A 22,400-nucleotide genomic window follows, 5' to 3' on the forward strand; every position below is an offset into this window, starting at 1 on the left:
AGAATACATTAGAATTTATTTTAGTTTGTTACACACGATAACTTCTGGATTTTTTATTTTAATGTCTTATTCAAACCGTGTTGTAAGAATCGAAGGAATCGTTAGGAATATTTATTTAACCGCATATAAAAATAAATATCATGAAATAAATATTCCTAAATAAAAATTGATAAAATATAAATAATTTCAAAAATATATTATAAATATAAAAATATATAAATATGATGCATTCTTCAAAATTCAGTAAGTTTTCTAGAAAATTTCATTTGTTATTTATACGAGCCTTAAAGTGATCACTTAAGTATAAATAATGAATGAAATAATCTTATTTTGAAAATACTTATTTTACATTTTTTATTATAAAAACTTAAACTGCTCTCGCTTATCCTTAAATAAATCGTTGAAAACTGAATAAGATAAACTTATTTGATATATAAAAATATGGGAGTTAAAGGATTTTTTTATTTATGTTCAACAGAAAATGTAAATACAGTACTTCCCAGCAACTTCTTCCCGTAAGAATTAAGTTTCCAGTAACATAAAATTATATTTTATTTGGGTAAGTACTTACTAAAATGCAAAATTCACGTCCTTTTTCAACAACACTATAAGAAGAACCATTTTAATTATTCTAGAAAACAATATTTTGGTTACATGGACAAATAAAAATGAACGACATTAAATTTATTATTTTTAAGATGGCATTAACTTTGGATCACAATGTATAATTACTGCCATTAAAACTAAAGCCACTCCGTTTTTAGCAGTTCAAGGGGAATTAAAATCAGTTATTGCATGTCTGTTTATAAGCTTTCCAAGAACATCAAATTTTATATTGAAGAACGGGAGAAATTCTTTATTAAACCTTATTGAAGAAACACTCGTAAAATACATATAGCACTCCATTTCATAACAGATATTGACCATAAAGCTTAGCACGTCAATTGGGATCAGACAATCAAAAGCTTTTATGGTATCTCTCCGTGAAGCAGTGTAAACTTTTAAATTAATTTATAATATATTTCAATATATAAATAAGAATATAAATGTCAAGAAGGGAAAAATGGAAGTACAGATATTGACAAAGCTTATTTTTCTTCTACAAGTACTCTGATCGCAGGAGATTACTCGGCCTCCTTGGACTGCGCAATCCGAACGCAATCCTGCGCAATCATCGCGTACCTTTGAAGCCAGGATAATTACCTTCTACCAATGAAAAGTCTTTCTGTTATCTTGCGCCTAAGAATCATCCGAAGTACCTACTAGGAAGATAATATTATATCCCACTTCACGTCCTGTCATCGGCTAATATAAAACTACACTCTGCACACCATATAACATTCACCATTCTGCCCATGATCGGAAATTCACATTAAGCTTGATTTTGGAACGTCTAAATATTTTGTGAGTCAATGAACAAAGGTTATTTCTACCCTCATTTATTGTTTTTTTTCGTGATGTAAAAGAGCTAAAACCTTAAAATTTTGGCAGTTTTTTTTTTCGAGCTGATGCGGTGCTCTATGCACCTCTGCACGCGGATAAGGCTTAAGAAATATTACAAATATATACTATGTATTTTTTACTATTTTTATATTTCCCTTTTTTGGCGTTGAGAACGAATATGATTAATTTTTCGTCGAAAAAAGCGGTTTCCATATTCGTCAGGATCATGAAACCAAATAATGAATACAGAAGTTCTACCATATATTTAAATGAACTCAAATTAAAATCACGGAAATGAAAACATTTAAATAAAACATGCCCTTAAAGTTTTACCGGTGTACGTGACTAGAATTTTTTATTTATGGCCGAATAAAAAATATTATACAGGAATTAATGAGACGTTATATAAACTATTATAACTACCTGAAACATGAAACTTTAATTTAAATAAAGGGATTTAGACCCTGAATGGACACGAAAAGGGTTTTAGCGTGAGATTAATGGCGTTTATAATAAAAACTTGTATGAATGTGGTCCGCAGGTTATAATTCCACCTTGGGAATCGTTATAAAAGTTTAATAATAAATTAAGAAAATAATAAGTTTATAAATTTTCTCGCCCGGCACTTCAGTTAGTGAAGACTCATTAATTTATGATTACTTCTTAATTGCCCAATAATAATTTTCATTTGCCTCGTTAATTACCTTAAAGCTGATAATAATTAAGTAAGCTCACATAGGAAAATATATAATTAATAGACTTGTGGGTTAAGTACATTGATTTAGAAAAAAATTATATTTAAGTTTATATAAATAGACATATAAATGATTTGAAATATTATGATTTTCCAAAGTTGTTCACCGATTGCAATTTGAAATTTTAAAACAACGTTGGATGAGCGCACGTTTTTTTATATGTAGTTGCGTGACAGGTAAAAACATGCTTTTTTGAAAAACAACATTTTTAACGCAATGGCAGCGCCATCTGTTAAACACAACAGCAAAGCTCATAGAGGACATCATGCTGTCACTTAGCATTTAAAAAGTTTCCGATTGCACTGTTTGTTGTTCCATAGATTATTAACATATTAAATACGTCACAAGCATTGTGAAATTAAACATTTCAGAAATATAGTATGTGCATTTTTTTCTTTTGCATACAGTCTTTACAGGTACAGCCAGGAAAGAATAAAATATAAGAAATTATGAGAATATCGCAATAAAATGTTATACATTTTACAACATTATCTTTTAAAACGTACTTGAACACTCAGGTCGAATCTGGGATGAAGAATAAAAATATATTAAAAAAGAACTCCACCGACAAGACACACAAGGTGGCTTGGTGGGTCTCTGCAAAATATATTTTTTAAATATGTTAAAAATTGTGATATAATAAATGTATACAATTTATGTTAATAATAAAAAAAAATAAAAGAGAAGATAAAAGGATTATTGCTAGCAAAGGACGGATAAAAGTCGACATTCGGCAGCTATATAGTTGGTTAATGTGACGATTTTGTTTAAAGGTTACGACTGTTGTTAAAACGTTACAGAAAACAAACGAGTATGATTTTCATGTCAGCACATTTCTAGTGTGTAACGCTTCCAGTTTAACAATTTTGATCGTCATAATTCCTCCCCAGAATACGGAACTTGAACCACCAAATGATTAAATACGGTCAAAGTTTTCAGGTTTCAAAGTAAAATAATGAGGCATGGAAAACCGTTACCTATTGCAGTAAATTTAACCCTAGCGGTGAGGGTTGGGGTTTGGTAGGCCATGTTTATATTCACGGGAGGCAAAATGATTAACTCCCGAGGGAAATACTTGCGTATTATATTACCGCGCTTAGGGAAATAAGGTTAATTATTTTTCTCATATTTTGATATTTTAATGAATTTTTGTTTATTTTCAAATTCTACAACGTTATTTTAACACAAGCGAGGGAATAAATATTTTGTAAATAATTAACTTATTTCATTTTTTTTCGTTTTTTTCTTAGTATTTAATATGGTTACAAAAGTTTTTTTCAACATTTTGAGTGTTTCCAAATACTTGTTCACAAATCTAGATTATCTTCAATTATAGGAGTTATTTTTCATATTATGTTTTGACTGTCGTCAGCCCTGTAAATACCCAGACTTCCATATTCTTAATGAGATGTCTTTGATGAGAAAATACGAAAAGTTTTTTTTTTAATTATTTTAATTCATTTTCTAAATATTTCTATTTTAACAATCTTAAAATATATATCGTAGTTCTCTCCAATAAAGAGACTAAGCTTTCATGCTTGGAGAGGGACTTACACTTATTATTTATTGTTTATGTTTGCTTGTAATACAATTAATTTTTTATTAATTGTTTTGGCATTCACTTTGTGGTAAGACATGATGAAATTATTAAAGAAAAACACTTATTTTTTACCACTTGAGCATATTGGCTCTTTGGCTGATAAGTTTGTCGAACACTGATTTACTAGACAACATTTTAACCCGCTTGACCTTAAATTATTTTAGTTTGTCACGTTTATCTAGTGTATACGCATTTCTCAAGTACGACAACGTAAACGCAAAAGGGTGTAAAGCTTTTATAAATTATAATAGTGGCACATTACAAAGGTGGTTTTGTTAGGGTACAAACTATTTAAAACCGTACACGATACGTGTCGTCAAAGACCAAACTTTTATAATAAAATCCCGGTATTTATTAACACGACCCTTAAATATAAAACGTGAATCACATTGTCTATATATATTTTTAGTTATTTTATTATTTTTTCAGTAGCAGATGTTACCAGGCCACCCTCTGGAGCTTGTCACATAACGAATGATTTATACGTTAATAAACTTCCACCGCGTATAATTCAATTAAATTGTCACCGATATCTTTTGTATCTTTATTAAGTCTGATATTTTTAGTGCTGTTTTGTGGCGTTTAACAGATTTAAGACATACGACGGAAAATATACAATTCACGGAGTTAATATAACAGAATGATAAATATTTTAATATCGTGTGGCGTTATTTATGTGGTTTTTAGTTGATCAAAATATAAATTAAAAAAAAAGGACGATTTTCAAAAATGTATTTACATATTTTGAAAATATCGTGGAATCTTCGTTTTATAACCATGATCGAAAATAATCTAATAATAAGAGATGAACGACATAAATATAGAACTTCCAAGAATTTGACTAGTGTGGTTGTCATCATGGGTAGAATTGGCGACTGTTCCACGTGTGTAAAAAGATTGCTTAAACCATGCCTATGACGGTCGTAAGCCCTGTAAATGCCCAGACTTCCATATTCTTCTTTATATTTGTTGAGATTTCAAAAAATATAATGAGATGAACATTCATATTAAGTTCTGTGAACAGTGCACTATAATTTTTATTACCCTTACCACGAACTGGTGCGTTTGATTACCTTTCATTTTTGTAAAATGTGATCAAGATTGCCCAGAATTATCTGGTGTCTATAGTTTAATTGGGCGCAGATAAGGAGCATTCATATACTTTGTAACATTCTCCATTCTGCCCATATAATATTTCATGTGACATGGAGAGAGTTACTTGTATTATATACGTACGCATATGATTCTGATTATTTTACTTACTAGAAAAGCCTGGTGTGTTCAATTCATTTGTACTTCTTTTCTACCAGTTTTTATAATTATCAACAATATTCTTAATATGTCCCCAAAAGACAGTGTATTTACTACACCACAATTGAAATAGATAGCGCTTCGGATTCGTATATTCTGCTTTCTCTGTTCCACGGAGTATATAAATATTTCAATCTTGGGGAACATAAAAAATTATAAAAAAAATATTTCTAAAATTTTCCAGATAAAGATGAACGAAATGAATGGAAGGCATGACAAAGAATTCCGTGATCCGTACAATATTGTATTTTGGTCTGGCCGCAGATGTTTTGTGAGACACGAATTGTTGGCTGTGAACACATGCGTGTGATGAACCGGAAAAGTAAAATGAAAGCGTCGTCTATAATGGAAAAGAACGAAGAAAAAGTGCGAATCAATAATACGAGCAATCTCGGTGATAAGGATAGAAAATATATAGATTATTAATATCATATAAGAGGAGCAAAGTGGAAATAAAAGATTGCAATGAATGAACTTTTTACTGTGTAAATAAGAAACCAATCAACTGAACTATTATATTTGAAATCGAGGCAGTAAGGTTTGTATGCTGCAAATATTAATACCCGTATAAATTTCATCGATATTCACAATGTATTATATCATATCATATTAACTCTCTCCTAAATTAAGCCTCATACGAGGTCTTAAAAATAGATAAATTAAAACTGCCGTCAAATTGTTTTAAAAGGGACTCATCTTACAAATTTATTTACGGTGAATTGCTTCAAGACTTGCTTGATCACTTAAAATAGTTTTAAAAAAAGGCCGACAGAGAAAAACTCCTCAAATTTGCAAACGATGTAACGAAAAACCTTTAAGCTTGGATTTTTCTCAAAGATTTCCATTCGTGTAATTAATATATGTTTATTTCTAATATTATTATGATTTGTTCAGTTAATTATAACATTTTTACTACTAATTGCACTGTTTTGTCACATTCGAATAAAGACAAACATTTAATTTTACCTACACATGTAATTTAGAAACATTATCATCTCATATTATGCTCGCTAAAATACAAATAAGCCTCACATGAGGCCCTCCAGAAATTCCTAAAAAATAAAAACTTTAAATAAGTATAAAATATTTTGCTTCTGTGCCCCATTACCTACATAAATTTTACATTACTTTTATTATACCTATTCTAAAAAAACGTACGAGAGGGTTTAATTACATTTTTAAAAAAATAATCAAGATAAGACGAATAAAAAATAAAAAATAAATAAAACTTACCAGGAGAGGCTTCCTTCCCGGACTGTGAGAATTGTTGACCTGAAAATAAATAAATATATTAGATATGTTATAATTCTATTAGAAATATTTGTATTTAAGTTTTTTTTTTAATTGATAACCTTGGTAGAACTGCAATTTATAAAATAACACAATAGCTGAATAGTTTTTTTTACGATTTTATTCAAATACTTTTATACCAAGTGAAAGTGAAAAAAACATGACATTATTATTTTTATAAGATCCTGAATACGTAGATCAATTTATAAAATTAAACTAACAAAGTTTAATGTTAAAAAAGTATCAAGACTTAAGAAGAATTGTATGAAAAACGAATTAAAAGATTTTTAAGGACCCGAAGATAAAATATAAATCCGTACATGTAAAAGCTTTGAAGATTTTATTGTTTAAGACATTCAATAAAAGAGCAATAAAAATGTTTTAAGGATATATCATTCACGATAAAGCGATATTTCGTAAGCTCCTTAGCATTTTTTAAAGGGAAGGCAAATAAACTGTTAAAAAAAAGCACAAAACAGAACAATACATTGACTAAACAATATAAATAAACTTTACAATACAAAAATACGTTTGAACCAAGCTCTATATTTTTCATTTATTAAATGGCTTATTACATAGATATTGCTGTATTAGATGAGATATAAGTATAAGTACTATTGAGTCTCGTATGACATAACAAAAATAATTATACTCCAACTTTCAAAAGCGGAGAAAATGCCTTTTTTCAGATTTTACAATTATTAACTGTTTTTTTTACTGTTTAAATTCATAACATACAATGTCAACATGTTACTACTTTTAACACCAAAGCATGTTTTATCTTAATTACTTTTAACAGCATTTGTTACTTTGTTCCAAAGGTAGTGATTTTGGATTGATGATGAACTCATTTGGCGTTTTATGTACGTATAAATTTAACCGCGTTATATGATGTTTATAATAATATTTAATAAATTAATCAAATTTATGTTGCGAACGTTTTATCTATTACAATAAACTTTTGTTATAATTTCTGTTAAAAGGATTTCATATTTTTGTATAAAAGCTTTTAATGTACCATTAATAAATTTCAATTAATGGGCTATCAATTCGAATTGCCTAACCAGGTAGAAAATAATATGGGTCGGTTGAATATGACTAGGCTTTTATTGCTAACGATACACAATGGCTGAAAAGCAGTGGAGAGTCCGTGAAATTTATCCGGCGAAATTTATCGAGCGGCCTCGAATCGTGAGCAGCGAGAGCTATCTCTTCATGGACCATAAAGTTGGATAATCACCCCTCGCCGCTAGGGACGCAGAACGACGGAAGGGCGAGATTTCCATAACGCGCCGAGGGCCCCTAAGGATGAGGCGGGCTTAATGGTTATACAAAAGGACGCTCAGACGGGGAGAAACGTCATGAAAACTTTAAAAAATGCAAATAAAGAATAAAATAAACAGAAAATATGGTGTCTTCTTGATTCTAATAGCCGTTTAGTGAACTGCTGATATCGTATTTCTAGGTTATTATCTCATGTGTCGTTAGCACATCTTTCTGACGATTTGGGTCGCATTGCAGCGTCCGTCTTGGGGACTCATCTACTTCGAACAAATAATAGTCAGATTCACATAAATGGACACGTAAATCTACAGTAATACGATTTGAGTTGTATTTTTTAAATTTGAGCTAGTTTTTGGCTTCTGGGCTGCACTTGTCGCGACCATGTGATTCATCACAGTCTTAAAAGAGCATTCCACGCCACCGTTCCGCAACAACAAAGACACGCTCATCAAATTTAGTGCGCTGGTTGCGAGCTGGTAGGACCACATTGCCCATAGCAGTTGTTGTAGCCGATCGAAGCGTGAGACGTCTATCAACCAATTCGTCTGGAATACGCAGCTCTTTTAGATACTCTGGAGTCATATAATGTATTGCTTTGTACATAAACAGACAGAGTTTTTACTCAACCCTTTCGGGAAAGCGTAACCAGTGCAGTTGAAGTACACATAAAAAAATATTTTTGTCATTAAATTACAATTGCAGTTTTTTATCGCACCCACTCTTTAAATAAAAATAAAACTATTTATAAATATTTCATTCATTCATTTAAACCCTTATTCGCACCTGATGGTGCATAGGGCACTGCATCATACAAGCGCAGTGTTATCTTGACACATGAAGGAAAGGTTTCCCTCCGTTTCAGGTACTAGTCCAGGCTCATACTGAATAAATATTAGAGTGAAAAAACCACTTATATTATTTGAACCCCTCTTGGGGATCGAATCCGGGACCTCCAGTACGGTAGCCGAGCGTGCTGACCATGCCACTACGAAGTCAATATAAGTACAATATAATGATGAATAAATTCATTAACATGACAAAATTATCCGCAAAGATTGCAGTAAAACTAGTGCAAAATTAAAATACCTTCTAAGTTATTAATTTCTTTCGCTAATATGTAAAAAAGGCTAATGTCTCTAACGTCAGATAGTATTCCCGTTGAGAAATGTTTTGCAGGTTCAGAACGACAACATTTTATGATAGTTTTAATTCAATTATTCAGTTCGCTTAAACAGAAATTCAACACGTAAATTACATTTCTAGAACTACATTTAAGCACATTATAACGTAGTTAGAGTTAATCATCACGATATTACTTTGTAAGTGTACAAAGCTAGGGATGAAATTACATTAAACTATATTACAAATACAGTAATTTAGCTTCCTAAATTGATTTCATTATTCAATAATATAATCTAGTGTAACAATATGCGTTTATTCGGTGATTCGATTTTCATTAATTCATAGTACAGTAAAGCCTCGATATAACATACCAATTTGGGGGAGGGGGTGTATGTTAAAGCTGAAAGTCCGTTATATAAAAAAAGGTTTAAAATAAATCAATTAAATATATAAATATTGTATTTAGGTATAAATAAATAACACAAAACACAAACAAAAATCTATTAATTGTCTTCAGACACTCGTCGTGAAGTGACGTTGCTGTTTTATATCGACTTGTTTTTGATAATCCTGCTTTGAAAAAGGAGTCATGTTTTGTTTGCACTTAAGTTTACTGTTTTTTTTTATAATCAACGCTCCAAAGTAACGAAAATGTTATTTATTGACAACCACACTACTCAAATTCTTGGAAGTTCTATTTATATGAATCAATTTAGAAACCTTGTTGTTGAATCATTAGAACTTCACTAGAGACATCTATTGGTGAGATGTAAAGAAGCTTTAATAATATGAAAATAACTCCTGTAATTGGAGATAATCCAGATTTTGTGAACAAGTATTTGGACACACTCAAAATGTTGTAACGAAAATGTGTTTAACATAGTTATAGAATTTAAGCATGTACTCGTATAATATTAACAAGATGCTATTTTTTTTAAATTCGACAGAATTTTTTGTCCGTTGTATCCGAAGTTCGTTAAACCCAGGTCCAATATATCGAGGTTTTACTGTATTTGTTACAGAAATAATTAATTTAACTCGTATTGAAGGCACAGCGCGTTATGAAATGTGTGTGCAAGTTCGAAACCATTTTAAAATGATTAATTGCGTTCATTAAACGCGATCCAAAATAAACAAAGCTCCATTAAATATTAATTTACATAAACAATACCGATTGAATTAACAGCATATTTTATGAAAAACACAATTGTAATTTAATAAGTTGTATAATTCGATATGAGCACTATATAATAATAATAAATTTGGATAATTTATATAGCGCAATATAGCGTAAAATACTACCTCAAAAGCGCTTCGAGGAATTGAGGAAAAGAAGATGGTGGTAATGATTTAGAAAACAAATGAGTTTTTTTCTAAAGATCATCTAACTCTTACTATTTTCAACCACTGCTGAAAGAGCACTCCACGCCATCAGCCCGCAACACCAAAGGCACGCTCACACAAATTTAGTGTGCTGGTTGCGAGCTGGTAAGATCATTACCATATATGTTCGAGTATGTTATCATACCATAACGTAAAAATGTGTGGTCTTAATCACTGTTTTTTAGATTATTATTATTGAAACGGTTAGCAAAAATACCTCGGTTTATGTTATAAGATTTTTCAATGACAATACTTATTTGCAATATATTAGATGATTTTTTTTTAACAAAATACCCATTTATGACCCTTTTTATATCCTTTGGTTCTCAATAAAAGATGTTACAGGATTATTTGTTTTAATTTTATTCTATTCAATACTTTTTCAAAAATATTTTGTATTCAATGTAATATTTCTATGAACATAATCTCGACATATTTTGAAAATGAGGTAGCCATCATATTATTGCAAATATGACTTTTTTGCAATTAAAAAAATATATATATTATTGAGTTGGAAGGAATTGAATGGAATGAATGAATGGTCAAAAAATGTTCAAAAATAAGTGAGTTGGAATGAATAGAAGAATGGAATGGAATGAATAAATGAATGGTTAAAAATGGATTAAAAAATATAAGTGAGTTGGAATGAATGGAAGAATGGAATATGGAATGATCGAATGAATGGTCAAAAAAGGATTAAAAAAATATAAGTGAGTCGGAATGAATAAGTGAATGGAATGGATTGAAATACTTTTTTTTATTTCCCAAAAATGCATCGATACCGCGTTTTTATTGCAAAAAAAAGTGCTCACTTCACTGAATCTGGTAGTATTTATTTAGCGAGCACGTGTTTTTTTCCAGCATATCCTCAATGCAGAAAGTGCAGTGCACCAACACTCCACGTACCATTTCGGTGAGTGCACTTGCACCAGACTTTGTTTGTACAAGTAATTACTGCGCGCTATTCCGGAAACACGTTAAATTTTAACAGCACTTTAAATAACACGTCGTTCGTTTTCATTCGTTCCCCTAAAAATATTTCCCTACTACATATTGAGCGTTCATACGCCTATAGAGATGCATACGTGTAAAAATATTAGGAATAATGAATTACATATCGCTCCCCGAAAATTAAATTTCGGATTTTCGGGACTCTAACTCTGATGCGTTACCCTTCATCTTGAATTATGCCTATTAGGTCATTATTTTTTAAATAATAATAACCAGTATTGAAGAAAATTAAATTTTCTTCAACTATTTATTAGGTATCAATTCTTCACTGAGACTTTTCTTCGATTCTACCTCCTATTTACGGGTTTACAAAGTGATCATTGTCACATCGTCTTAAGAGATCACTTCATACACTTATCTAACGTTCACCATTCTGCCCATTATTAAACATCCATATTGCATTACTGTATACCATTTGTGTAATGGTCATACAACCTTTCCCATGTTGGTACAATTTACGATACATTTGGAAATATGGCCGATTGTAGCGCCATCGGTTGAGCAATTGGTACTTGCATCCTAGAGAGAATCATCCAGTGTATGATATAATAATTAATATCAATATTGGAAATGAATTTTCAATAGACATGGCGTAATAATAAACAGTGTATGTTTCAGATACATTCGTCTTCTTCTAACCCTTATCCACACCCAATGGTGCATAGGGCACTGCATCATATAAACGCAGTGATATCTTGATCGTTAACACGTGATGAAAAGGTGATCAGCCCTCCACTTCAGGTATCAGTCCAGGGTAATATTGAATAAATATTAGAACGAAAAAATCACTAATATTTATTTGACGCCTCCCCTGGCAATCGAACCTGGGACCTCCAGTACGGTAGCCGAGCATGCTGACTATTACATTACGAAGGTGGACCTTAGCGGACTTAGATACATAGCGTACGTTTATATTTTCGAGGGTAAATTTTGTCTGCGGATCAGAGGAATAGACCCCTACATAAATCATCTCGACTTAAAATACACGCGCTACTCGCTTATTTGGACAGGTGTTCCCTGTTCCTGTCACGACGTCACGAGGACTCGTCTCGGTATTTTAAATGTCCCGAGATGTCCCGTCTTGTTTGTCCTGCCTCTGGATTGTCGCGTCTAATGGTTAATTTGCGCACAATGGCCGAGTGTTTCTGTTCACATAAATGAATGTTGACTTTTTGTTTTTCTTAAAACCGAAACGAAAAAATATCAAAATGAACAATGTTTTGTTGAATTAGTGTGTTCAAGTCTTTGCAACGTTGACCTTAACCTTCTAGGAATTGTTTAGAAAAGATAATATGGATATCTCCTAGCATTTATTAACCACTTTAGTGCTGATATTTTTTTCTTATTTGTATGCTAAAATTGCTGAAGACTTCTTTGGACCACAACCCGACACATTATAACACACTTCTTCTTCTTTCTGTGTCACTTCTAACGAAGATCGGCGATCATCATGGCTATCTTCAATTTTGATGCTGCAGCTCGGAACAGAGATTTGGTTCATTCAATTTAAATTAATTTTATCAGAAAAATAAAATAAAATCATCATCAACGCGTTTCTAAAGTTTCGATTTGACAATAATATTACCAATCAAACAAATTTTACAAATTTTAGTAGTGAAAAATCTAAATACATTTTAATGTGAAAACCTAATGTTTTCTCACTAAGTATTAAACCATTACTACAACTAAATTTAAAATGAACCATTCGTTTGAAAATGTCATAACTAGGCGAAACGATTGTAACAATATTGATGGTTATGTGATTTTTATCAATAAAATACAACTCAGTAGACTCAAAAAGTCTGTGTTTGATTAACCATTAAAACATAAACCTACCATATTTCCAATAATGAGTCGCTTAGGCTCACAGAAATAGTATGAAATTGAAGTATTATTATTATTATCATTTTTTTGACATCTCATCAAAGATGAAGAAATCATCTTTAATGAGATGTCAAAAATAATATGAAAATAGCTCCTGTTATTGGAGATAATCCAGATTTTGTGAACAAGTATTTGGACACACTCAAAATGTTGAAATTGAACTATTCTTGTAAATAATAAAAACACAAATATTTCTCTTATTTTTTAAATTTTAAAAAATAATTTTAAATAAATTATGTAGGATTTTATATAATTTTATTATACAAATTGATATTTGTGTATAAATTGGTTGATAAGCCAAATATGAAATACCTATAGCATATTCATATTTATCACTTTATTTCTCATGAGTAAGCTACAAAGTTTGTTATGGCTAAAATTAACCCTTACACAAGGGAAATAGTAAGCCTGGGTGGTGAAGAGGGGTTGAAACGCCAGGTTATTTATGTTTTTTTAATCAATGCAGAAGAGTTGGAAATGGATGATTGATGAATAGGAAATTGCCGACCCACATGGAACAAGTTGACAGTCGCACAACAATACGCAGCAACTCATTATATTCACATATTCCACACTATTTTTTTGACATCTCAACATAGATTCTACCAATAATTGACAACCACACTACTCAAATTCTTGGAAATTCTATATCCAAAATTCTAGATCAATTCTAGATCCAGTTTTGAAACATTGTACAAGAATCACTAGAATTTTCACAAGAGACATCTATTGGTGAGATGAAGACGCTTTTTTACTAAGCAGAAACTCTTATTTTTTATGTGAGGTCCAAATCTTAGATTATAAACACATACAGGAGAAACGCCAGAAAATATCATTTTCACATTATTATTTTAGCTTATAATTTGACCAGATAATTTATTAACAACATTTTGAGGCCCAAATACTTGGTCACAAATCACAATTTTCTCCAATCATATAAGTTATTTTTTATTATTTTTTGACATCTCAAAATAATGAAGAAAAATATATAAAAGTCTGGACATTTGCGATAGTTAATAACATTTTGAGTGTGTCCAAAAACTTGTTCACAAATTTGGATTATCTCCAAATCTATAATGGGAGATAAAACTATAGAGAGTTAACTCCTATGAGTTATTTATCACATTATTTTTTAACATCTCGATAAAGATGAAGAAGAATATGGAAGTCTGGACATTTGCGCGGCCTACGACCGTCATAGGCAGGTTAAGGTGATCACTTTGAGTAGTGTAGTTGTCAATCATGGGCAGAATTGGTGAATGTTACACGTGTGTAAAGTGATCACTTAAACCAGCGTACGACGGTCGTAAACCCCGTAAATGCCCAGACTCTCATATTCTTCTTCAACTTCATCATGTTGAGATGTCAAAAAATAAAAATATAATAAAATAACATGATTTCCGTTCAGACTTCCATATTCTTCTTCATCCATGTTGAGATGTCAAAAAAATAATATGAAATGACTCCTATAATTGGAGATAATCCAGATTTGTGAACAAATATTTGGACACACTCGAAATGTTGTTCATATTCCACACAACTCACTCACGCTGAAAATTTATTCATATCTCTAAACTTGATTAAACGGTTGATTTATTTTCCACGATTTGAGCGCAGTAATTTCGGCAGGCTCAGAGAAACTCATTAATCTTAATATCTACAATATAGTTATATTATTGTAATGCCATTAAATTATTCGATTACGTTTTCAACGTGATTTGAAGGGTAGATTCAGATGGTGCTTATTTTGTTAACCTCCCCCACATCAAATTAAGAATACAACCTACATTTAGTCGTAGGGCGACAGGTTAATACCCAGCGGGACTTTGTCTGTGCATATATACTCGTACGTAAATAAAAATTTTAATTGTAGTTTGTGCTAAATCTTAAATCTCCAAAATTTACTGACCGATTCTTTTGAAATTGAAATTTCAACAACACGTTGGAGTTGAATATGCGCGTAATTTAATATTATTTAAATATTTAAACTGCGACAGGTAAAAAAAATTATTTTTTAATGGTATTCTTAAATATCTGTAATAGATAAAAAAAGGCATTTGAAAAATGTTTATGGCAGCGCCATCTGTTGAAAGTAACAGCAAAACACGCAATACTAAACACTGATCATGGTGGGCTGCATGCTTCTTGACAGCTCCTAAAATAATGTATAGCTTCGAGCCTTGTGTAATAAATATATTATAAATATGCGTTATGTTTACCTTACTTTTCCATTTAACCAAACTCAGCCATAGCAGCGGTCGAGTACAGCTAGTCACAAATCAATAGTGGCGAGAGAATATAAAATATCATTTAAGAAATAATTATTAAAACTCGATTTTTATATTAAAAGCTTTGTTATCTTTATGGTATGGTAATTGAAAGCTATCCCACCGCATACCCAGATCTTATACAGAAGCATCTAGGCTTCCTGACAGATCTGCTTTTGCAAAACTATTTTTTTTACTTAGTTCCGAAATTGATTGAAAATGTGAAACAACATAAAGTTGCATCCCGATTTTACTGTGAATTTACATTTAAAAGCTTTCAATATCCCTGTCATTGCCAATCTCAATAAATACAAGTTTGTAAATCCATCACCAAATTTTCTAGAAGTACCCCGGTGTAGGCAGTGAAAGGGATTAGTATTTAGTTCAGTTAGTCAGCTAGATCCGATTCCGACCCGATGTTGGCCGTTACACAGACGCCCACAACCCGACCAGCACAGCAGACAGACACGGAACAGTGCAAAGACATTTTCAGAGAATGGTCAGTCATCGCATATGGTATGGTAATATAACATTCTGAAAGGTGGTATTACTCAAAGTGAACGATGAATGATAAGGAGAGTCAGTTAGGAACTCAGCCTACCCGCTTTACTAGTTTCAACCTGATAACGGATCACAGGTATTCGGCAATTATTTATGATAATCATAGTAAAATTTCTACAATTATTAAATAATAATACTTGCTTCCACGTCGTCGGTATGTTTTAAAATAGCTAAAACGTTTGCAAAGGTGTGAATAACGTCTCGGTATTTTTTGTTTTTAAACGTAAGTTATAGCCGAGCTTATGTTTAGGACAACTGAACGAGCTCTCGCATATAAATGGTTCGTTCACTATAAAAAGAGGAAACAAGGGTGAGTGTCCCAGAAATCTGTTTGTATCTGCATTTTTACATTGTCCGCCTGAACCGGAGAAAATGACTCAGATAATCGTATTGGATAGCGACTGTCAACGGTGGATAGTTATAAGTCGGCTTTGGCATCCGTTCAAATATAGGCTTATAGCAATTTCAACGACCAATTTAAGTATTTTAATGCATGATTTTAATTTATGTCAAGTACTTATTCTAATTAAATTGTAAAGCTTTACGAAATAATTCAGCCCGCCTGTATAGTTAACTGGTTAATATGTTTGGTTGTTGTTCTTGAGGAATAATAACTATATGCTCGTATGGTATATAATTGAATTCTTAATGCATACGGCCGCTTGAATGCAGGACTTTCCTTAGTCGCATAAAAGTATTCGTAAATAAGTAAAATTTCGTTTTTATTTATGTGTTGTATTATTTTTGCTACCACTCTTGTTGTGCAGTTTTTGAATCAAATAAGTAACTATTCAAACGTAATTTAACTATATATATTAGAAAACACTACTTAAATTGCCTTCCTTTTGAAATTCCTTTATATGCAGTAAGTATTCAAATAACAATGCGTATTTAGATGTTTATATAAATGGAAATCCTAATAATGTTTTAAAATTTAAACATTATTTGTCATTTCAATTCGAGTTGGGCTGTGGTCAGATTTTCCAAGTTCGACCTCACTAAGATGAGAACATTAATGTTCAATGATACCAATAAAAACCAACCGCCAAATTGACCTTTCTTGAACGAAAAAAAGTAAATAGGAAGTGCAGAAATTATTTCGTTAAGTTTTTTTTATCAAAATTTCTACTTATTTTCATAAGAAATTTCAAATAAATTTCAATGGGTTGAATTAAAGTCTATGGTGCAATATTTAAGCATTTAGGGTACAGAGTGATAGCAATGTTAGTTTATTTTTTAACGGATAAAGAAAGGATATAGAGTTGAGGTTCAGGTAAATCTCTTTTTTATGTGGACTTTTCGTTACAAGGTCAAACATTAAGTAGAATCACTGAATACCGTTAGTAAAATGGTAGTCCAATATTAATTATCTCGGTCAGTACATTGCTCACATAAAGTAAAGTATCATTTACATATTTTACATCCTTCGAAAAAAGAGGGTCTACGTGATTTATTACTCGGCTACGGTATTGGAATGAAAATATTATTTTTTTAAAGGCGAGCTGCCAAAATATGTATACTCTCCTTGTTTTCATTTTCAGTAAATACAGGGTAGCGTTCAGCACTGTTTCCATCAAACGAATTTTGTAAAAATGTTTTGCCAAAATATGAAACAGCGCGGTGAAATGAATACGGCTGGTAGTTTTACAAACGCGACCCACTTCACCTGTACTCATACTATACATGTGAGATTTAACACTGAAATTATCACCAAGGTGACGTTCAATTGTGTCATTTAATTTTCTGTTGAAGAAAAATTTTCGAGTAAAATCACATAAACTTATCTTTTTCCCAGATATTGTCATTTAATGAAATCATTTCCGTAATTTTCATTCCCAAATTTAATCACAGCGCCCTTGAGGTAGTATTTTCAGAAAATAGCGCTATACAAACATGATATCTGTAGTTAATATTAATTTTATTATTTCATTATTGCAAGGGTCATCTAGGGTGTAATATAAAAATGCGAGGAATAACGATTTTTTTCATATACCATTCATAGGCCAGAAAATCTTTATAATCAATGTCGTCTGGAAAAATAATAATAAAAAAAACAGTCTTGATCACTTATACAGCATCATGTCCGTAAAAGAAAAATTGAATTAAAAATAGTAAAAAAAAACTAAAAAAAATATGGAGAAAAAATGGAAATCATTTAGAGACCAAATCCTCTTCTTATTTATTTACTTGTGATTTAATTTTATTATTAAATATTAAACACGTTTACTGGTAGAATCCCTGTTTACAGTGTATCTTCAGAGTCGAACTTCCGGAGTTTAAAAAAAGGGACCGATAAGGACTCCACAGGATATCAATTACGATTCAACATCACCAATTTGTTGTTGACAAAAAATGTTATTTATCAGGTAGGTAGATTGTTTTGTGTAAAAACCAAAACAACGGAGTATTTTTATTGTACTTGGTCCTTGTGCCAATACCGGCTTGTAACAATGGTCCATTGTTTGTGTTATATAAATGACAATAATTTACTGAATTGACTTACAAATAAATCACAGTTTGACGGATAAACACTTTAAAAGTCCATTGTTCTTAAAACGATAAACAAAATGTTGGGAAAATTAACCCATAAACACACATTTTATTGATTGAATATAATTTATGAATTAAAAAAATATTAAAAAAGGACGTGTGTATGTGTATGTACGTACTTATGTTATGTAACAGGTTATTTTTTCCGATTTAACGACTCAACTCAAGGAAAACGAATAAACTTTTATTTATTTCTTAACTATTGTGACACGTGTTTTCATGATTTCAGCATCAATAAAACTATCGAAAATTATGCTGAATACATAGAAACACGTGTTCTTATAATTTTTGAGAAAACATTGTACTTACCAAGTAAATATAAATGCATATTTAAAAATGGATACATATTAATACCACAAAGTGACTGCTGAATAAATGATTGAATTTTTATTTCATTTGTGATTTTTATTGTTGTTTTATATTTGAAAAAATATTAAATGGCTAGTTAAAGGTAAAATAGGATCACAATAGTGGAGTCCCAAGACAGTCCTGTATCATTATTCCTTCCCGAAGGCAAAGTGCTTAACGACTGCAATGTCATAGATAAATAAAATGAAATTTTTAAGTACTTAGAAATATCTTTGTAAAAAAATAACATGAATGGAAATATTATTTAAATAACATACAAATTTTCTAATTTCCTAATAATTTTGTTGCTTTGATAACTTCTCTCATAATAGTCTGAATAGATTTCATATTTAACTTATTTGTTGTTGAATATATATATATATATATATATATATATATATATATATATATATATATATATATATATATATATATATATATATATATATATATATATATATATATATATATATATATATATATATATATATATATATATATATATATATATATATATATATATATATATATATATATATATATATATATATATATATATATATATATATATATATATATATATATATATATATATATATATATATATATATATATATATATATATATATATATATATATATATATATATATATATATATATATATATATATATATACATATATATACATATATATATATATATATATATATATATATATATATATACATATGTAATACACTTGTTTCAACATTTTCTTCTTCTTAACCTTATCCGCATTCAATAGGATTCTGCAACGTATTGACAATTATGTATATTTAACGATATTTTTTATCTTAACATGACTATTATAAGGAATACCTTTACAAGATATTATACTCGGTAGCATTAAAGTTAGTATACAAATAAATATGTAATGTTACAATATTAAGTTTTATCGATATTGAGTTCCATCCAATTTCTATTCGGGTGAAGTACAGCCGACTCAAGTTACCGTGGTTCTTATTCGAAACGTGTACGAAACCAGCATGTTACTATAAAAATTAACGATCCGCAAATTCAATGCCGTCCGATACTACCGAAACAATAATAGTCGGGTAGACACTGGAGTGAAATAAGAGAAAAAACAGTAACGAAAGGACAAGGCCAATTCTTCAAGTTATGGAGAAGAGGTAACGAATCCATTGACCGTCCATATAATACAAAATTACATCTTTGCCAATCTTTGCCACAATTTCTTTGTGTAATTTTTTACCGTCCATATAATACAAAATTACATTTTTACGTCAAAATACAGAAGCGATATATTAAATATAAATATTAAATAGAAAATAACATCTTTGCCACAATTTCTTTGACAAACCTTGCTATTTCTTTTTTTGGCGTAATTTCTTCAATGACCCATGCAAATCCTCTCTTTGCCATAATTTCTTCGACAAACTTTCCTATTCCTATCTTACCCATAATTACTTCGACAAACATTGCTATTCCTATCTTTGCTAACATTTCATCAACGAATCTTGCCATTCCTATCTTTATCATAATTTCTAGACGAGCCTTCCCATTCCTATCATTGCCATAATTTCTTCGACAAACCTTGCTATTCCTATCTTTGATAAAATTTCATCAACGAAACTTGCCATACCTATCTTTGTCATAATTTCTAGACGAACCTTGCTATTCCTATCTTTGCTAAAATTTCATCAACAAACCTTGCCATTCCTATAATTTACATAATATTTTTGAGGAATTTTATCTCACCATATCGATCCAAGTATGTACCTTAATAAATATCAAAATCAACTGAAATATTCCTCATAAAAATAACAATTATATCAAAAGATATACAGGAGGGCCCGATACCTTGCTGAAACCCACTTGTACTGATAGGGTGTAAACTGAGAGCTTTCGAATTAAGCTTATGATGTTCTCTGCTTAATTTAACCACTATGGTGTGTGAAAGCACTAAAATTTAAGAATAAATATAAAAAGGCGTTTTTGCGTCTTTGACGTAATATTTGCCGGTACGAAAATTATGATAAAACTTAAATGACACGGTAATGGGTTACTTGCTTTCCTAACGAATTCTATTCACGTTCGATTAAAGGGATTTAGGTTGATAAGGGACAAACCCCTTTATTCATAGTCGTTTATCAAATAGACACCCGAATATAATATTTCAGAACGCTCGGAACGAAGATGTATTTCTAGACCTACAGCCATAGAAAACTGTCGGTAGGTACGTGTTTGAAAAGGTTGCGTATTTCATAGTCTGATATTCGTATTAGAAATAATAAAGTTTGGAAGTGAAGCATGGAGTTGGCAAGAGGATAAAAGTGGACTGAATGCAGCCGAAATGCAATATTTCAGAGAAATGTGCAGCCAAACGATGTATGGTAGATGTTCGAATGGTAATATAACGAAAGGATGCAGGGCTGAGATGAGCGAAATTAAAAAAAAAAGGTGTGTTGACATGGTTTCGACATGTGGTACAAATGGGTAAACGAAAAACGATAAAACAAATTTGTGAGAAGAATGAAGTTGAAAATAGAAGCAGAGAAAGACCAAGAAAACCGTGGAATGATCAACTGTGTCAAATACTTGAAAGTGGTGTGATCAGAAGGCAGAATAATCGGCAGGTATGTGATGGATACGAGATGCATGAATGTGGAAGATCCAAATATTGTTTGCAAAGACAAAGTGGTGTAGCGTTCTATGCTCTCTACCGGCGTATAAGCCATCTAATTACATCAAAGTAAATCGTGCAAAAGAGATATAAAATAAATTAATGAGATAAAAAATAATCTCCTATTCATATACTCTTTTATCATACTATCGTACAGTCTCTAAGTCATCGAAAATAACATTAATAACTAACTAACTATCCATCATGCCGCTTCCCCGTAGGGGTAGGCAGAGAGAATAGAACGCCACACCATTCTGTATTTACAAACATTCGTCGCCTCTTCCATGTTCATGCATCTCCTCATACATACCCGCCGATTATTACGACTCCTAACCTGACCACTTTCGAGTATTTGGCATACCTGATCGTGCCATGTTTTTCTCGGTCTTCCTCTGCTCCTTTTCCCACTTACATTCGTCTCATAAATTTATTTTACCGTTCTTTCTTCACTCATTCGTTCTACATGTCCAAACCATCTCAACACACCATCTCAACACACCATCTCAACACACCTTTCTTAACTTTATCGACAATGCTTATCTCAGCTTTGCATTCCTTCCTTTTTTCACTAATTAATTAAATACATTTTGTCTTTGGTAATTGAATATGAAAGAAATTTGGTATTATGAATCTACTGTGTTAAGAGAAGTTTTTGGCATTAAGCTTTCTTAGTCTCGATCAATACTTTTTTTTAAAGAATGATAAATTTTCCTGTGTATTTGTAGATAGTAGGGTTTGAAAGAGATAAAATATACCCGTTCCCTTCACTTATCTACGGGATGAACTATGAATTCCAGTTAGACAGGAACAAATTGAATTACTTGTAAGGGAGGTCGGTGGGCGGTTTTAATTTTGCACACACGCAGCTATTTCCGTTACGATAATGTTTCGTGTCGAAACTAGATGC

General features: G+C 30.9%; 1 protein-coding gene across 6 annotated transcripts in view; it reads right to left on the bottom strand.

Annotated features, from left to right (window-relative positions):
• The window catches only part of LOC148311093 (tyrosine-protein phosphatase non-receptor type 13-like), a 325,348-nt gene that overhangs the window by 204,649 nt on the left and 98,299 nt on the right, over positions 1–22,400 (bottom strand). For all 6 annotated transcript variants that reach the window (XR_015837312.1, XM_088257293.1, XM_088257291.1 and 3 more), the window contains exon 2: positions 6,343–6,381. Coding sequence is in view for 4 of the 6 variants with exons in the window: in XM_088257293.1 (XP_088113419.1) it covers positions 6,343–6,381 (39 nt within the window). In the remaining 2 variants the exon portion in view is untranslated. The remainder of the gene's footprint in view (positions 1–6,342; positions 6,382–22,400) is intronic.

This window comes from Brachycentrus maculatus, unplaced genomic scaffold, assembly GCF_059751285.1.
Source record: "Brachycentrus maculatus isolate JH-2025_06_01 unplaced genomic scaffold, ASM5975128v1 h1tg000077l, whole genome shotgun sequence".
Taxonomy (NCBI): domain Eukaryota; kingdom Metazoa; phylum Arthropoda; class Insecta; order Trichoptera; family Brachycentridae; genus Brachycentrus; species Brachycentrus maculatus.